Here is a 20094-nt window from a genome sequence, read left to right as displayed (position 1 = left end):
GCCATTTTATATTAAATAAGTGTTAAAGATTAATCAGAAGGCTAATTTATTAGATGTTTTTCTGCTTCTTTTCCTAAAATGAACATAATTCATTTAAATAGAGCAATTAGTAGTTTTATTTGATGGTTATGATGAGCCCTTTTAACAAAGTCTCATTTTTAAATAGCATCATTGAATAAACTATCATGCTGTTCTCAGTGATTTCATTAGCTACTCCTTCTGGAAGGAAGACAAGCTGCTCAGACCCCATGCTACACTGAAGTTACTACACCTTCCTGGCAGTAGCCTGCCCTAATTAAATATCATTAGGCAACCTACTGAGTGTTAGTGTTACAAACAGCCTTGTAAAGTGGTGTAAGCATCACAGAGGAAAGAACTCTCCTTTACTTGAAATCCAAACGTAGCATAGATAAGTCTTGGGCTATGGTAGGTTTTATGCTTCAAGGAAGGCAACATAAACAATTACAGGAACTCTTGGTCATGAATTTTATGACACAGGTAATAGAAAATGGCAAGTGCAATTGTAGTAATGCCAAGACAGATCTAAGCCTAGCAATGGTGGAAACAAACAAACAAAAAAAATGGAAATTCTCTGTTTAACCTGTCTTTGCCTATTGGTGTTCACTCCACACATACAAATGATCAGCATGCTTTTAAAATGTTTGCTCTTTTCTAAACCTATGCAATATACATGAATATAGTATACATACTTGTATGTGTATATAAATAAATGTCTACATATGTGTGTAAATGTATATGCATATATACATACATGCTTGTGTATGAATGGAGTATTTCTGACATCAGGTACAAGCAACAGTGTTCATCAGCATTTATTTTTGGGAAGTGGGACACAACACCAGAACAAAGGGATGCCTTGACGGTGGATGTGATACTCATCTGTGGTATTAAAACATTTTATAAAAAGCATGTGCCATTTTTACAACTAAAAAACCCCTAAATATTATTAATAAAATTGACATGTAATAAAAATAAAGATGCTGTGTTATGTTTTTTAAGTCATGAATATTATGAGGGTTCTAGTAAATAAATAAATTTCAGAAATTTGTTAGGCAAAGGGACTCTCACGAGGTCCAAATGAAAATGAAGTGATGTTGAGGAGCTCCTAGCGCAGGTAGATCTGCCAAAGTGGCCATTCTGAAAGGATATGGAGCAACAGGTATGTACGGCTTTCCATCAGTCATTACTAATTTCCATCACTGTCCATTTGCCAGCTAAATTCTGTTTCAAAACTTGCATTGGTCTTTGGTTATCACATCTACAGAGGAAACATAAACTCTGAAAGCAAAATTCCTGTCATGGTATTTATTTCATTCTTGGCTTACTAATCTTCTCTCTTATTCTTTATGAAGTCCTTGAATATGACTGTGTTCTATTTTGTTAAATGCACAATATTAAAATATAAGCTTGCAAAAATGACTACCTTTCAGGTTATAGAATGTTGTCTTTTAATAACTCTTCATTTTCCATTCCTCTATCAACCTCATCTAAAAATGGAATCTCGAAGCAGTCAGTGCCATGACACAAAGAAACAAACACAGAGGAGTCAGCCAAGCTAGCTGCCTCTTCAGTGCTGTCTCAGTAGGCTTTGTAGAAATGATATTTCTATAGGTGCATATTTTTATCTCTGTTAAAGTTATGTGGCTCTTCAGACCAGGACTAGATCACTTACTTTTCTACTTCCTGATAGCCTATTAGTAGGGATACAGTATACTTAAGCTGAGATGGAAACTCCTAGACCATAAGGCCTTAGCTCTTTTTAAAGCCCAGGACCAATTTTTAAAACATGCTACAGGAAGTGGTTTAATGTTGAAGCCATTAAACGTGTGGTTATTCTGCTCACTTTAATTTGGAAATCCCAAGTCCTAGTGGTACTTGCTTTTTTCAAAGCGATATATCAAATATTGGTCTCCATGAAAAACACAGGACTCTAAAGCCTTTTTTTTTTTTTTTTTTTTTTTTTTGGTTTGAAACAATTTCCAAATGCATCAGGAATCTTATAGTACTAACTCATCATTTTCCATACCACAGATTTATGTCTTCAATAGGAGCTATTTAGAAATTGGCCCATAGCCACCTGTACCCTTAATTTTCTCTGGGCTACTTGGAAGTATTTACAGAGAAATGTGAGACAGTAGTTGATGAAAACAGAGTTCTTCATCCCAGCAGTAACAGCTAGATAACTGACTGGCCAAACATTTGGCCCAAACCAGGGAATGGAAGATGCCATTCAAAGCCAGATTCCAGTTTGCTTTAAGGATTATATTTCTGTCATCACATTTCCTCGAAAGTCCCACCAACTAAAAATCCCCCAGCAAAAGCCCAATGATTAAATTCTCCTGGAGCATATTTTTCCAGCTTCTGGAAACAATCTGCTGCAGTGTCTCCTGTAACATCCAAAGGATAGTTCCATTTCTGAGGCTGATATATGGAAGTAGATTACTCACAACCTAATCCATCCTCCCACCAACAATTTGATTTTGAAATGACTATGGAGAGACTGTGGTAATAAAATCCCCATCCACTGAAAGGCTGTTCCTATTTAATATAGCACATCATAGCCATACTTTCAAAATGATGATATGTTACCGAAATGTGACTCAGATAAGCAAAATGTCACCATTAGACCTTTAAATTAAATGTAGAGACACTATCATTCATGGTCATATGTAGAAACATTAGGGAAGCACTATGCTGTGTCCAAGGACAAAATGAAAATAAGCTCAGGACACATCAGATTTCGCCAAAAGCAAAATCCTTGGACGCCCACTTTTATTTGTGACTTACCCCAAGTCAAGTAGATATTCGGACAGAAAGACAGACATTTTCTTTTGATATTTTAGGTGTCACAGAGTCCCTAACAGAGGTACCTGTAAGTACCATTTGATCCGTGGCAGGTTTAGATGTTACAATTCTAACTATCCGACAGACATTTCTGGCTAGATTCCCATGGTAGTTTGCACTAAGGACTTTCTGAAAGGGGAAAATAAAGTAGATAAAATAATATATTAGACTACCCCATGCATAGAAAATGGGGTTATCAAGTACGACCTTTGGACCTGACAAATAATAGTTGAAGCATCCTTCTGAATGATCTGGGCATCCCATAAATCTGGCAGTGGAACTCATACAATAAACCTTTGTCCTTGGGTCAAGGATTACTTGGAGTAATAAAAACCAAAAACCTAAAAGAAAGACCTAAAACGGGGCTCCTCTCACCACTGTATCCAACAGTCTATAGTTATTAGCCTTTGTGCAACATCCCAATGACTGTTTTCTACTTCAGTGACATATGTTGACATATGTTGCTACTTTTGCTTTTGCTTTTGCTTTTTTCAAGTCAATTAGGGTGCTTTCTATTATCACTCAACAAAGTTTAGAAGTAAACATTGTTAGAGTGCTCCATTTCCTGTAACCACAGTTCCCACACATGATTATCTCCTCTGCAATTTAAACAGCACTTAAAATTGAGTGGTTCTGCAGACTAGCTGTGGGCCTCTGTTTAATCCTTTGCTCATCTTCTATTGCAGCAAAAGGCAAAGATGGCTACACATAGGCAGTACGGAGCTGTACAGACAGCCCAAGCTGAACCAGTCCTGCATGGCTATTGGCTACAGCCCAGCAGCCTGGGCTGACCCCTGGGTTACCTCTCTGAGGTACCTCCAAGCACAGACATCTCCCATGCCACCTCACCATTCCTCAAAAATATAGCACACAAGTTGACATTATCCATGTGGCACTTCCCAGCTCCTATATAATGAAACGGAGGGTTGGGGGGTGGTGGGGACATGCAGAGAGAGTCACTAAATAGTCTTGATATATTTAGTCTTGGAAATGGAAGTGGTTTTACAGTTATATTTCTGCAGGACATTCAGAGGGTTTTAGAAGGCCTTCAGACAATCTTGTGGTCTTCCAAGACTGAATGTAAAGAGAAGAGATAATATATTTTTTTAAAGTTAATGGGTAGTTACAGTAGAATTGTATGGTACAGGGAAAAAAAAAATCAATGCATGGGGGAGGATGGAGCAGTGCCGTTTATACAAACATCCTTTGAATCTTTAAAATAAATTATACAGGTGAACACAGAAGTTCATGCTACTTGCTGGAAGCAATAAGGATCAAATTTTGTGGAACTCGTACTGTATTCCACAAATCTCCAGGTATCCTGCCTCCTTCTCAATGGGCTATCATGTTCTGTTGTACATCTTGGTAGCCCTTAAAAACGAGTGGCATGGTCTCAGGTAGATTCTTGCAGGAGAGAGACAGATATATGAATTCCATCAGCTTCTTCCAGGGGAGCTGCCCGATCGCAGGGAGGGCAGATGTGATACGCTTGCTCACGTTCTCTTTGCCTGAATACCAGGGTCAAACAGCAGTTTCCAGGTCCTCATGGCCAATGACCTTATAGTTCTGACGGCTTTCTAGGTAAGCAGCCAAGTCTGGGTCCCCAGCCTGCTGTGCTCTCTCTTGAGGTGTCTTACCCTATACGTAAATAACGGAAAGAGAGAGAGAGAGAGAAAGAAAGAGAGAGAGAGAGAGAGACAAGTACTAGTTATGAAATACAAAAACAAAACAAAACAAAACAAAAACCACAGAAACAGAGCTACCCAAAGATACTTGCTAGTAAGGATCCTTTCACGTTTGGTGTTTTAGAATTTACAAGACACTTTCAAATCTATTGTTTTATATGAGCATTAAATTGAACATGTGCGATTGGTAAATTAAAGGGCAAGAGTTTATTACTTTTGATGGGTGGGGTTTATACTAGGGAAACAGAAGTTCACAGAGGTTAACGGTACACAGGAGGAAACAGTGGGATAAAGTGAATTTTGAAACCCAGAGCCTTTCTGGAAGATAGGGAGATAGAAATTACTGAATTTAAAAAACATGGAGGCAGGCATTTAGATTTCTAGTTTAGGACTCTTTCTATTATTCTAAACTTGGGAAATGAACATGCAGAAACTAAAAGGAAGGGATAGTCATAAAACATTTGAAAGGTTTCTTTGTTGGTTTCAGACTTCAGTGAAGTTCTCCCCAATTTATAGCTATTTCATCTCTCTGAAAACTAAGCTAGTTTCTCAATACAAAAGAGGTAGATATTGATTAAAGAAATCTTAGAAAACTTGAAAACCACAAAGAAGACAAGGAATATCCCTAATCATTCCACCAAACTAAGATAACCACTACTAACCTTCCATTGATAACTAGCTTTTGTCTTTTATACGCCTCTATACATATTTTTATTTAAAAAAAACCACAACTTATTTATGTACTGTTTTACAAACTTTCTTAGTAATATATCATAAATTTTTGTCATTAATTTTTTACATCAACATTTTAAATGGTCATATAATTTCTTACAGACTACTATGCCTTTTGTACATTTGTATAGACACATATACACACACATTTGTATATATATTGATTTTTTTAATGAGAAGTCATAAAATGAGTCATTAAATTTTTTTAATGAGAAGTCATTGAATAAGAAGTCAGCAGTAAAGGGAGAAAGGGTGTCCATTCGTTTGATCGCCTGTAGGAATTACTTAGCATCACTCAAAATTTCTAATTTTTGTTCAATATATAGTTTTAGCTATTTAAAATGTTAAGTTCCAAAGGAAGGGTAGAGGCATGATCGTTGCACCAAAGAAATAGCTCCATGTACAAATGCATACAAGTTTTATAAATATTATCACAGACTTCTCAGCTTTCATCTCAGCTATCCCCACAGATACGGGTGACCTCAATCCAACCGGCTCTACATAGCCTACTGGGGATAGGATAAAAGGGAAGTAACAATGGCTCTAGAATCTTTCTAAAATTTTACTTATTTACTTGAGATTTAGCAGTTAACCACCAGTTTGAAGTTCCTATGATAATTTTTATTCAACTTGTTTGCAGCCTTAGTAGATAATTGTGTCTTTACTTCCATAATAATGAGGTTGGAATTTCCAGGTTTCAAATATTCAGAGAGGTGGCTGAGGTGGGCCTTTGAGTTGATTTCTAAGGAACTGATCTCTAATAGGAGAAATTCTCAGGATGCTGCTTCTCTCCAAAAAATTCCAGGAGAAGTTTCAGTTGTAATTATCACAGTCAACTTCAACCTGGTGTCAAGTTACAGAATGGCAAAATTTTAAAATCCTCAAAAAGTAATGAAGTATAGCTATATTATTTCATGTAGTAAGATCTCTAGAATATAACGTTGAGTAAAAGTTGTATGATATCATGTATGTATGACTTCATGTAGTTAAAAACAGTGAGAGAGAAAAACAGGCATATCTACATGTGAAGAGGGATCATTAAAAGTTTAATTATATCTAGGTCCAAGTTGTGGGGTTTCCAGCAATTTTTGGCTTTTTGAAGCATATCTTCCTACATTACTAGTTTTCTATGTGAGGGGTTTATAATTATAAAAACAAGCTATTTCTTTAAAAAAAAAAAAAACAGACATATACACAACACAAAATAGAAACAAGTTTCCATGAACATTGAGTGCTTTATCTGATTCAGAAACTTAGAAAGATAAAAAAGAAGACCTGCTCAAGAGCCAGGTCTCCTGACTCCTGTTCAGTCTGACCTTCTTTTTCATGGCTTCTCTCTGTCTTTAAAATGATCTGAGTTGAGTGTAGGACCAGCCTTTGTGTGGTAAAGAGGCAGTTGCCCTGCTGTGGTCTGAGTGGCTCCGGCAAGACCAACCCTACCCCATAACCTGGCTCCATTAATCCTGACTACAAGTCGTCTATTTCTCAATCAGGTTAAACATCCAAACATCTGAGTGCAAATAACATCTGGGAAGAATATCACATTGAGAAATTATTACTTTTAGTAGCAAAAACTGCAATAACTTTTGCACCAACCTAATTATCTGCCATTTGAAATAGTGTACCCAGTTAGCTAGCCAGACAGGTAACAGACCACTAGAAACCAGGACACAACTCAAATGTGTTTGATATGCCTAGGCAGCCAGGGATTTCAGTCAGAGACCAAGGGTGCTCATGGGCTGCCAGGGAAGTAGAGACTTCTACGCAATACAACTGGCTCAGAAAGGAAAGAGGTTCACTTGGGAGGCAAAGTTATTTCATAAAGTGAACTGCAGATTGAGGAGGCCCCAGAGAAAAAATTACACATAGGCAGATTCTTATCACTTAAATAAATCTAATGGAGCTTAAGCCATTAATTAGGTTTCTAAGTAATCTGTCTATGTGTCATGGTTACAATCATGGGCCCAAAACCTGAGCTACTCGGTACCTGCATAATGAAGGCCTCAACTATATACTAAGATTCTTCTCTGTAAGTTTCTATAGTTAAGTGGTTCATTATTTCCTGGAGTCTACTGAGAGTGTTTTAAAACTCTCAGAGCTTATCAGAATCCTCTATGGCAAGCTTGTCCAAACCGCAGCCTGCAAGCCATATGCGGCCCACGATGACTTTGAATGAGGCTTAACACAAATTTGTAAACTTTCTGAAACATCACAAGATTTTTTTTGCAATTTTTATTTTTTTCAGCTCATCAGCTATTGCTAGTGTTGGTGTATTTCATGTGTGGCCCAGGACAATTCTTTTTCCAATGTGGCCCAGGGAAGCCAAAAGACTGGACACCCCTGCTCTATGGGGTTGATCTTCTATGTAAACTAACTCCTCTCTCTCTCTCTCTCTCTCTCTCTCTCTCTCTCTCTCTCTCTCTCTCCCCTATCTTATAGGCTGAGCCCTGGGTCAACTCTACTAAGCTACAACTCTTCCTTTCCTCTATCTTTCAACCCTTTCTCTTGGGTGCTCTCTGTAAACTGAAACAACTTGTGGTGCAGCCTGTTCTCAGTTCTTCTGAACAGAATTTCCCCCGACGCCTCATCTCTGCCAGCTGATGCTATCAAGGTTGGCACACATGTCACATTACCCATTTCTGGCCTCACTGCCCTCTTATTAAGACAGTTATAAGAAAGTGGACACTTAAGTTCAGATTTACGTAACTTTTGCTGTGGAGAAACCAACCACATTTCTAGCCAAGTGCCACAGGAATCACTGTACCTCAATCAAACAGATTCCATAAACAAACTGATTTTGTTATGTGGCTAGTGTGTTCTGGCACCAAATGAGAACCACCAACCTGCTGAAACAACACTGGACTGGCGTCAAAAGAGCTCAATTTAATTTAAGGCTCAGCTACTGGTCCAAGGGTATGTGTAACTTTCTCTAGGCTTTTAGCTCCTATAGCTATAAATGACAGTAATTCCCATGCTATCTAATTTCTGAGGTTAACTTTTAGAGAATATTAGAAAACAAATGGAAAGAAATTTTTTTAAATGAAGAACTACATAAACATACCAGATTTAAGACTGTAACCATCTCAAAGCCAGAGCCCACCGTCCTGGGAGCTGGGAAATAATCCCTTTGGCACCCATATAAGGGGCCATATAAATCATAGAATTTAAACCACGCTGGAGTAAGTACTGAAGGAAAACCCCAAAGGGGCTTCTCAGTAGTCAGGCCAAAGTCTTTGAACATGGTCCCGACCCCTCTCCTTGGGCTTCAGACCTCAACTCCCACGACTTGGCTGCTAGCGTTCAGTAGGACAACCCCAATGTCCCAAGGCCAACGTGTTCAGAGGTTTATAAAGCCCCATAGGCAAGCACACGCCCTCCCTTTGTGCTTATACATTTAAATCACAGTTTCTCTAAATGAAGCACTCTATTTTTTCCTCCTTTTTCCAAAGCCCCAGGCACTTCCATAAGCACAGAAAGGATGTCCGTGCTATGGTCACAAGCAAAGGCAACAGTGCCTGCGATCTCGCCCAGTGGGAGGATGTTTGCACTCACTCATCGAGTTACCTTGGAGTCCGTCTTTCTCAGAGATGCTCCTGCATCCACCAGAAGCTGGCACACAGCCCGGTTCCGCTGGCAGGCAGCCTTGTGCAGTGCAGTCTCACCCCTAAATCAAAGAGGAAATGGGAAACCACCCATAAAGGGGTTGGAGGCAGCAGGGAATGGGGTGAGGGGAGCTGATGTCGGGGTGCTCCTCAGCCTCCTTCCCTATAGGCTGCTGAGATCTTGGCTGTAGGGTACATTCTGGGGAGGTGGGAAAGGGGATTTCTAAAAATTCCTTGAGCTAGTCATCACCTGATCATAATATCTGACTCCAGCCCCCTTTCCAAACAGTGCTGATTAACTAGGTTTAGTAATTTTTTAAAGAAGCTACTACCATTTGATTTAGGTGATCGTCGATGCAGTATTAAACAGACTAATTGTCTAGATGTATCTGAACACTGAAGACATTCTCTCTGTGCATACATTTGAGTAGAGTGAGAAAGGCACTGGGTGAAAGAACAGGGAGCAGCGTGGAGCGCCTCTGGCCCTTCAGGCACAGCACACGGCCCTTGGTTGATGGTCACTCGGCCTACAGTGGAGTATCTCCTGAGAACCCAAGTTCAAAACTCCAGGCCAACACCCACTCTGCTCTATCCACTTTAGATTCTGTGTGAGTGGCAGGTGGAAGGAGCGGGCAGCCACAGAGGATATCTGAGAGGCACAGTGAGACTCTGGGAGAGTTTGAGAGCCAGGGCTCTCCCCAGGAGGCAGCAGGCTTGAGGCCAGCCACTCAGTGTGGGAAGGGGCAAGGGAAACTGGCTATTTCCCCATCACTGACAGGCTCTATAGGGAGGAGGGTATTCCTATCCTGAGCCCAAAGGCACCAAGATGCTTAATGCCAAAGTATTTCAGGAAAAATCAATAGCAGCCTTTAGAGAAGGCAAAAGGGGTAAGTAATGGCACCACTTACAATCTTGCAAATAGGATGTGCTGGCATGTGGACCAGCTCTATAGAGTGATACACAGCTTCTTCCACAGCCCTACTGCTTTTCATTCGTCCTCCATTCTATTCATTTCTACTTCTCCTCCTTCCCACGTGCTTAGCTACTCACCACCTCATTCCTCTCCACACCAACTCATCTTTATACCTTTTCAAATATGGCTTTCAGGATTAGTTGTACAGCCTAACTTTGTTCCTGTTTGGGGAGGAGTAACTATTTTGCTGCTTTAGAAATAAGGTTGAAAACAAACATTATCATCGGTTTAGACACCATCCCAGAGCTGATGACTTTTTCAATCAGCATCCCTTCTCTGAACCATAGAAGACAAAAGATAGAGTGACTATGTTCTTAGTTCTTCAGTGGTGGTTCATAACTTGTGCTGTTCTAGACTAACAGAGAGAAGTTATGTCACTACATGTGCATAATGCCTCAGGGCAGTAGGGTCCCATTTTCTCAGAAACTCCAGCTGAGAAAGAACAAATGTGATGGGTACATTAAAAGGTAAGTGTAATTATTTAGACTTCTCAGCATTCCAAGATGCACCAGTGCAGAAGTACATTGCTTGAAGCAAGCTCTAAATGATGATTAGCACTGACTATGGAGGCAAGCATTATGACAATTGTCATCAGTTTCTATTGTGTAATTTTTTATTTAGGCAATTAGCCCTGCAGAGTTATGAACAAAGTTGAAAGTGGACTTTGAATTAATTAAATTAAAATTACCTACAATATGCCCTATAGATTACATTCTTCTCCCAGATATGTTCTGAAGAAAATAACCTAGACTATGTAATAAAAGGCAACACTCACGTTTCACTGTCTGCCATATCCAATAACTCGGAAGGTCCTAAATAAGAAGAAAGCAAGATGACCATCAAAAAATAAGCTCAAAAACTAAATATTAACAGAAAATCTATAGTCACAAAATGAAAATGCCTTAGAAGGCTAAATTTGGGGATAGGAATAATAAGACAAAAACAAAAATAAAAGGATCCCTCTACCTCCTCATTACCAAACTCCCAGTCTCCATGAACCAATATGTACAGAATGGTAGATACAAAAGAATGGTATGGTCTCTGCTGTCAAGAAGCTTTCAATCAAGTTTACGAAATAAAACTGGAATAGAATAACTGAAAAATAATTAAGTGGCTAACTAGGGAGAAAGGGGCAGATCAGGTGGGGTTTAGGAATCAGGGCCATTTCTCATTCTCAAACAAGTTGCTTGGGATGGCATCTTATGAAGCATAATATTAAGGCTGTACGACATTATATATATCATCTAGGGTACAATTCCACTTGTTATAAAATTTCCCTTCTCAGACCAGAAAGAAATACTATGCATATACATCAAATGACTATAGATGCATCCTTAGGAATGGAAATATTCTGTGAATTTCCCTTTCACAATGTTTTATGTGTTCACGAATTAATCCATTCAGTCTACAAACGCTGCCTGGAACGTCCACCTTTCTAGCTCTGTACCACTGCTTCTCTCCCTGCCATCTCTTGCCCTCTTCAGCCTGTGGGTATCAGTTGAGACTTTTTTCCCCATAAAGCCCTTTACGATCCCACTTCAAACAGCTTATTAAACACCTGCCTATACAATCCCTCACTTTATGTACTGACCCTATTTCCTATAGTTGAATGGGTAATGGGATTTATCATACAAGTGGGGACCACCCCAGGCAAAGGGGGATATATGATCATGTTACCGATCATGACACTTAACAAACTACTTTAAAATAACCTACTGATTTATCTCTCCCTATAACTAGACTCCAGAAAACCCCTTAAAGTTTTGGCCCATGCTTTGTCTAGCATTGTGTCATTCCTTGGTGCCTAGTATAGAGCCTGGAGATAAGTAGATGCTTAAATATCCCGTTGAATGGATGAATAAATATGCTTGTAAGTGTCAGGTATTGAGTATTTTAGTCTTTAGAAAGATGATCCTGGGGATTTGCTCTCTTTATTGGTGGATATCATTATTATTAAAAATTAACTTGTCGTGCATAGTAAGAAGGGGTGGAAGAGCTTATCACTCTCACCATGAAAGTCATTGGCCAAGGACAATATAACAGTGATGTTATGGGATTTCATAATTCTCCTGGTCATCCAAATCATCTTGACCTCTTCTTTTTCATACCTGCTATTCACTGGGACCAGGTGAATCTTCTCTTACAAAGTCTCTCCTATTTGTCTTTTCTGTTTGTCCTATTTGACAAATAGACTTCCTAACAGGTATCTACCTGGAACATTATTAGCATGCAGAAGTAGTTACTAAGAAAGATAAGAAGGTCTTACATCATCTAGATTTCTAGGTTTCCAATACATCATATCTCCCGCTTACTTCCAAGTATTTAAACACTGGAGCTCACAGTCCTTCATCTGGAACTACATTTCCTCAATTTGTTCCCAGGGTTCCATTTTCTTTTTTCACAAAAGCTAAAGTGGTAACTGCACACTCAACCATGTATTTTTCAGGCTTTCTACCCAGAATAGCCACCTGTCTAAATCTGACATGTTCTTCAAAGGCTAGTCTGTGACAAGGTCCTCTCAAAAGATGACCTTTGACAGAGGGAATGTATTCTTTCTCTCAACTTCCAAAGCACTTATTTGGTTCTACCCTCATACTATGTATTCACTTTTTGAATACATGCCTTCCATAAACAAATTTTTCTATATCTGTTGAATATAAGAACACCTCAGTTGTTTTTTGTATCCTTCTAGCACCTACCCTATATTAAGGAAACAACAAATATTTAACTCATGGCTCTTTGTTCCTTGGTCCTGTGATTCTAAGAAAACATGAATAATGATCCTCATCCTCCCACACACATCCGAAAAGTACAGAGCAGGACAGGACAGTGACCAGGGGTGAGGTTTCTCGAGCCATCCCTTCTTGGTTAAAAATCCCAGCTCTACTACAGACTAGGTCTTGGCCAAGTCTAATTAATCTCTCAGCCCTTGGTTATCACACATGTAAAGTCAAATTAATAATAATATTTATCTCACAGGGTTGTGAGAGTTCAAGAGGGCTGGGCATGGTGGCTCACACCTGTTATCCCAGCACTTTGGGACGCCAAGGTGGGTGGATCATTTGAGGTCAGGAGTTTGAGACCAGCCTGACCAACATGGTGAAACCCTGTCTCTACTGAAAATACAATAATTAGCCCGGCATGGTGGTGTGCGCCTGTAATCCTAGCTACTCAGGCTGAGGCAGGAGAATCGCTTGATCCCGGGAGGCGGAGATTGCAGTGAGCTGAGAATGCGCCACTGCACTCCCACCTGGGCAACATCTCAAAAAATAAAAAATAAAAAAAGAGAAGAGTCAATACACATAGTGTGTTTGAAACAGTGCCTGGCACACCACAGGTACTGCTTCAACTTTAAATAGCATGAAGTGTCCTATTCTCTGTCCTGATACAGGTCACACTATGTCAAGAGATGGGATCCTCAGTGAAGGAAGGTGGTATGAAAGGGTTGTTTTACTCCCACTTACATGTGAAGCCACTTGTTGACTCAAATTCTATGTCCTGAGCACTAAGCACCTCAGGCCTATTTAGCTGCCAAGAGGGCACTCTTTACAATGTCAGCAAGGGGCTTAAGTGTCCAATGGTCCTCTTAAAGAGTGCCTGTCACCTTCAGAGAACATTCTAAGCTGCTCCTCTTGAAAGAAATTCCATGAATATGAGCAGCCTAGACTCATCAGTAGCTCTGTTCCCATTGGTACTGCTAATTGCACAACTATTTAGGCAACAGAGGCCTCGTTTACTTTTCTCCTTCATTCAGCACTGTCATTCAGTGCTCTCAGAGCCTTGTCACGGTGAGTCCACAGTCATCCAGGGTCTAAGGCTCTATGCAAGTGAGGGGATCCTCAAGCATTTTAATTGGGCTAGCACAGCAATAATTTGACAATATGAAGGTGGGGACAAGGGAAAAAGCTGTCTGTTCTTCACAATTTGTGACCAGAATCACTACAAATGCAGCCAACCCAGAATTATTCCAGACCTGATTATCCAGTCTGTGAGTCAGGCATGCCCGCGGCTACCCATCACTCTCCCTCCCTCTGCACCCTTTCATCCTCTGCAGCTGACAGAGGTGAGAGGCAGAGGCACTAATACCAAGGTAAGAAACTTTTGCTCTTAATTAATATCTTAAAAAAAAAAAAAAAAAAAAAAACGCCAATTAAAGATTTGGGGAATGGCTCTCAAATAATCAATTTAATTCACTTCATCTTTCCTTATTCTCCCATCAACATAGATGATCACAAAACAGCAGAACGTTTTGAACACTGGACAAGAAGAGGCAAAAGTAGCAACCAGCTGACTACAGAAGGGAATGGGCAGCTATTTTTAACAGCACAGGTACGTTTTCTAATCATTCGTGGCCTCCTTTAAGATGGCTGTTTGCATAATGCTAGCAAGGAAAGACTTACAGAGAGTGGATGCCAGGAGAGGCCTAAGACAAGGCTGTTCTTCTCCTTATTTGAACCTGCACTGCCCAACGGTGAGCTATGCTTTAACTGGACAATGTGGAGTTTAACTGCACCCTGTGACTTTTAGTGTAGAAACAATAACACCTATGATTTTTGAAAAGTTAATTTGAGTCTCACTAATAAAGGAAAGGAGACGAAAGGAGAAAAACAAGAGAGAAAAAAAATAAAGACTAGTCAGGCATGGTGGTTCACGTCTGTAATCCCAGCACTTTGGGACGGCCAGGTGGGAGGACTGTTTGAGTCTAGGAATTCAAGACCAGCCTAGGTAACATAGCGAGACCGCAGCTCTAAAAAAAAAGAAAAAAAAAAAATTAGCTGGGCGTGGTGGTACATGCCTGTAGTCCTAGCTGTTCCAGAGGCTAAGGAGGGAAGATTGCTTGAGCCCAGGAGATCAAAGTTACAGTGAGTCATGACTGGACCACTGCACTCCAACCTGGGTGACAGGGCGAGATCCTGTCTCAAAAAAATAAAAATAAAGACAACTGAATTCCTTCAATGTACATGAATGGGCAACATTTGAGTTTGGGGCTTGTTTTATATACACATACATTCTGATTGCGGACACTATGCCATCTCCCCTAAGGAATTTCAAGGGAGACCATCAAGTTGTCAGCAGAGAATTCACTGTTGTTTCCTCAATAGAAAAGGAAATCTCAGGTCCCCGTCTCTTCCAGGGTTTACTGAAATGTCCCCCCTTCATCCTTTGGCTGACCTGAATCAGAAAAAATACTGTAAAATCCCTTTTGAGGAGATATGGGTGCAGATTTCTCCATGAAAATTTCAGATGAAAATGGCCACTGCTCTTCCAGAACCCTAGACCAGTTGTCACCTGAACTCTGCTTATGACATTCACATGGCACTACCCTGCATTGTGGTTGTTTATCCATGTTTCATTTCCCTTGCTGGTATTAGGAATATGGAGGACACAAACCATCTCTCACGTATGGATGAATTTTGGCAAGTAACCTAACTTCACTATGCTTCAGTTTTCAACACTTGTCAAATGGAGATGAGAGCTTACTGTATAGGGTTGTAAAAATTAAATATGATAATGCATTTAGAACATTTAGAACAATAGAGGTTAACAGTGATTGTTACAGAAACGTTTTTTTCCTCACAAGTGCCTGGGACAGAATTAAAATGTTTTAATAAATGAATGAATAAAAGACATTTTAAAATCATTTTGGATCCCAGCCAATATCACTTTAAGAGAAAGATTCACAATTGAAACATGGATTCAAAAGACTGTGCTATATGGGAAATGGTCCGAAAATTAAGGGAAAGAAAATTCTGTTAAGTGGACATACACATCAGTATTCAGGAGACGCCCAGGGAATGCGAAAGGAAGCAAAACTTCACAAATCTTTCAAAATGAGAAAGTGAACATCATGTTAAGTAGCCAGGCCTTCCAAATTATAATGTTGTTGCCCAGTATTCATTCCATAGGCTCTTCTGTTGGATACCCCAGCTCCCGCTGATGTGACTTTGTCATCAATATTATATCTGTATTATATATGACGTGCCTTTTGTCACATGCATCCTTTAATTTGCTTCCCACACCAATGCCTCCAAATCCCCTTTGCTATTCCTTCCACTTCCCATGGCCTCTCTCTGGGCCCTCATTTCCCATTAGTCTCCCTGACGCTGCCAGCAGACCATTCCAAATCCTCCCCTGCCACAGGACAAAAGCTGCACAGATGTGGGGAGAGCTGGCACTGGGAATGCTAACAGCACTGTCATCCTGTCCCAGCAGGATGGTGGTCGGTTCTCTCTGGGACCAGAAGCAGAAAAAGGGGGGTTAAAAAAAAGAGAAAAGAAAGACTGAAGACAGAAAAAGAGGGAAGACAAAATAACCCATTGAAATCAAAAAGGAAATGCATGAGTGAGATTTCTATCAGGAAAAACAGTAGGAGGCAATGGGGTAGGCGTGGGGAGAATAAAAACAAAAGAGCAGAGTGTGCAGGGTGGTGAAGGAAAGAAACAACACAAAAGTCCCTTGGAGGGGCAAATGAGGGGGAGGGAGTGGGCAGAAAATATGGTTGAAAGGAGCTGAAAAGCGGGAAGCACTGAGAGGAATCTCAGCTGGAATCCCTGCATCCTTAGTCTCTCTCCCAGTCTCTGTGGAATTGTTAACTCTTCCTCCCCAAGTCTCTTTTCAACTCTCTAAATGTCCAAATTCCAGTTTTTCATAAAGGAAAGCAGCATGCTGTATAGATGAGAGAAGACATCCAAAGGAAGAAGATGCAAGCTGAAAAAAATTCAAGCCTCCCATGGCGCTTTCAGAACATACCACACATCTCATGTGGCACAGCCCCCAGCCTGCTTTAAAAGAGCCCATAGAAGAGAAATCAGTTGCTGCTTGTTGTGTCTGAGAGAATAACTAATCTCAGGACTCTTGTTCAGGTGTCCTCTTGATGGTGGCGGCCCACACTCCTGACCAGAGCCAATGAAGAAGAGGGCAGAGCAGAGGGGAGAGGGGCTCAGGAGTAAGGCTGCAGGAAGCAAACGAAGTGTCAACTCAAGAGCCACAAACAACATCAGCTGTGCACCTGGAAAAGAGCCTGTGAATCCTTCAGAACTGCTATTACTAACGTCATCATTACAGTCAAGTCTTTGAACAATTTTTTTTACGTCATATGAAACCATGAGACAGACATAAACCAAATTGTGAAAAATAAGTAAATGAACAACAAAGGCTTTAAAAGATTTGCAATATTCAACAACCAGGAGGAATGTCTTTCTTGATCTTTGGCATAATGTAAAACTTTTATTTATTTATTTATTTTCATTTACATGAATTCAAACTGATCAGACTTACCTACTGCAAATCTGATGCTAATTTAAAAATACAATGCCATAGTCTGGTATACATCCCTAAATCCCAGACTTACTGAGGCTTCTTGGGAAGGCTGTTTTCTTTGTCAGGTCAGGGTATTCCAGAGTTATCATCATTACTAAGTTAGCAGAGACTATTTCAATCAACAGAGATCACCCTTAAGAAGGTGATTACAGAATTGAAAAGGTATTGACAAGTTTCTGTGTACTTGTGCCTGACTTCAAGAACACTACAATTTAAAGGAGTTTCTATCATCAAAAAGAGAGGAGTGGTTTTGCTATGATGGTTTTCAATAAAATGCAAAGGTTAATATAAACTAAATTAGCAACTAAAGATATTAAAAAACAAACAAAACAACAGTTGAGCTGAAGTGTTTAGCTCTTGTGGAATTAGGTGAATTAGGTTATATCAAATGATTTTACATCCATATTTCTGAATAATAAAAAAGTTAAGATAGACATAGAGAATGAAATTGACAATGTCTATCAAGGTTGACAACTAATTTCAATAAGAATCAATTGCATTTGAGACTCCATATTCAGCTATAGTAGTAAAGTGTTAAAAATTGCCATCCATCAAAAATGCAGTGACCCTTGGACTGAACATCATAATAACATTTTATTTGCCAACAAAAGAGATGGATTGTGCTCTCCCATCTCTACAGTCTTTCTCCCTGTGCGATTAGAGATCCTGGTGAGGCAGGAAGGGTATAGGATGCCTTCTGAGACCTCAGGAATTATTTGCCTAGAAGTGAAGTTAGGATGATTACTGTGAATATTGTGTTTCTTCTAGTGAGCATAAATATTAAGCTGATTAATTTATAAAATCTAACCAAAGCATTGGAAGACTAAGCACTCCCACCCCTCAAAAAAAGACTGAATTCCTTTGTGTCCTTCCACTTGGGTGGAGTGGTATTGTGTGACTCAGTCTTTGCAAAAGTCACTGCGGGTTGATGAGAAACAGATTTGTGTTGGAAGGTTAGGTTTTGATCAAAGCCCTCAGAGACTAATGTGCCGGATGAATTGATGCCAGGCAAAGTAGGTGTGCACTGATCTACATTTGGGGTTAGAAACTCCAAGTCCTGTGAGCTTGGATGAACGGTGCTTTCAAAGGCCCTATTTTTGGAGGCAGGGGAAAGACAGGAGATAGAGGAAGTGAAAAGCTACTGTGTCAGAGTGATATAATCCCAGGACTCATCACTCATGTCCCTGGGGCGGCTCAGATGAGGAGCCCTGCTGTTTTCATTTTTAGTATAATCATATTTCAAATATTGCATGGGCTGTACTTATGCTAAAACCTTCATTATTGTTACCATTTTTTTTTTCTTCAAGAAACAGGGTCTGGCTCAGCTGCCCAGGCTGGAGTGCAGTGGTGCAATTCTAGCTCACTTAGCCTTCACCTTCCAGGCTCAAGCAATCCTTCCGCCTCAGCCTCAAGTAGCTGCGACTATGGGCCCACCATGCCTGGCCATCTTGTATTTTTATTTATGAAACCTGGGTTCTTAGGACCCAGAACCAAAGTCAAATAGAAAAATGAAGCTCTAAGGGATTCCAGGTGAGTCAGAAGTTCAGAACATTGCTCACTTTAAACTGCAGAGGCTGGGACATAAGAGAGTGTGGTAGATTAAATATCTCCATGAATTATTCACAGCTCTGGCCATCAAACAGTGGAATCTGTTTCCCAACCTTTTAAGTCTGGGCTGGCCCTGTGACTTGTTTTAGCCAACAGTATACAGTAGAGAGCAACCAGAACTTCCCAACTTAGCTTCAGGACATCTGGCAGCTTCCACTCTCACCCCTGGGAACCCCAGCACTACCATGCTGTGAAGAATCTTGGGAAAAAAAGACCAGGTGTTGAGAAAGGCTTAGGTGTCCTGGCCTTCCACAGCCATCCCAGCTGAAAGCCCCAAACATGTGAGAGTCCATCTTCAATAAAGCCTCATCCAAAAAAGGAGCTGACTGCAGCCTCCTAAATGAGACCAAGTGAGACGGTGGATACAGAGAGGATCCTAGGACTAGGGGAGGAAATACTGCTTCTTGAGGAAAGATGAAAAGATGGGTGGGGGGATGTGGAGAGAGAGATTCCTGGATTGTGTTGTCACTCAAATAGATGGCCAGTGTCTCACCTAACTCCAGAGAAAGGGTAGGTGGGCACCAAATGTCTTAAGGTATCCAAGCAAGCATTCAATCTCTTGGGTAAAGGGTATACTAAAGAGAGTAGATTGGAAGTGATCAACAAGACAGCAACTAGGAGAACTTTAAACCTGAGCTAAAGAAAAATAAAGTGACAGTATACATCTAACCCTCACCTGAACTTTGTGCAGTAGAAATCCTGAGATATTTTCTTATTCAGGGAAAAAGAATACAGTAGCACTGTGGCTTCACTCTTGCCCAGATAGAAATACTTTTAACTGCAAGAGATTGAATAGCCAGGGAAATAGGAGATGGAATGATACAAGCCCCAGACTTAGCACCAAAAATACATCCTACCTACCTAGGCTTTCCAGGGCAGACGGGTTTGGGATTATCCAACCCAGCCTACAAGGAGTAAAGAAATTCTGTCACCACAGCCCTTCTATTTTCCTGGTCTTTCCTTTTTCCAACCCACCCTTTCCACCGTATTTCAGAGCAAGGGTTCAAGCAGAATCTCAACAGTGAGAAGGTGCTGAAGACAAAGCAAGGGGTGTCTAACATGATTGACAGTTTGGTACCTACCTTGCAAGGACCTTGTGAAGATCAAATGATGGGATGCGTCTACTATAAACAATTGGCAAATATGTGCTTGACAAATGGTAGCTACGTTATCTATCTGTGGCTTTACCATAGGACTTAAAACAGCTCCACATATCTGTTTTAAATTTAATTATACACATGATCTTATTTTTTCTTTAGCCTGCAATTACTTGAAAACAGTGACTGTATTTTATTTTTGTGTGTGTACC

The 20094-nt window shown here is 40.2% G+C and overlaps 1 protein-coding gene across 19 annotated transcripts in view; it reads right to left on the bottom strand.

The window, feature by feature from the left end:
• Window positions 1–3816: 3816 nt before the first annotated feature.
• LOC105471320 (diacylglycerol kinase iota) overlaps window positions 3817–20094 on the bottom strand; it is a 453152-nt gene continuing 436874 nt past the window's right edge. For all 19 annotated transcript variants that reach the window (XM_024789548.2, XM_024789549.2, XM_071094416.1 and 16 more), the window contains 3 exons: window positions 10633–10669; window positions 8847–8946; window positions 3817–4503 (listed from right to left, as the gene is read on the bottom strand). In XM_024789548.2, the coding sequence (XP_024645316.2) occupies window positions 4387–4503; window positions 8847–8946; window positions 10633–10669 (254 nt within the window). In that variant the 3' untranslated portion in view covers window positions 3817–4386. The remainder of the gene's footprint in view (window positions 4504–8846; window positions 8947–10632; window positions 10670–20094) is intronic.

The sequence above is a fragment of the Macaca nemestrina genome, chromosome 4 (genome assembly GCF_043159975.1).
Source record: "Macaca nemestrina isolate mMacNem1 chromosome 4, mMacNem.hap1, whole genome shotgun sequence".
In the NCBI taxonomy this organism is placed as follows: Eukaryota; Metazoa; Chordata; class Mammalia; order Primates; family Cercopithecidae; genus Macaca; species Macaca nemestrina.
The sequence above is the reverse complement of the archived record's forward strand: the minus strand, read 5'-3'. Positions and strand labels throughout refer to the sequence as shown.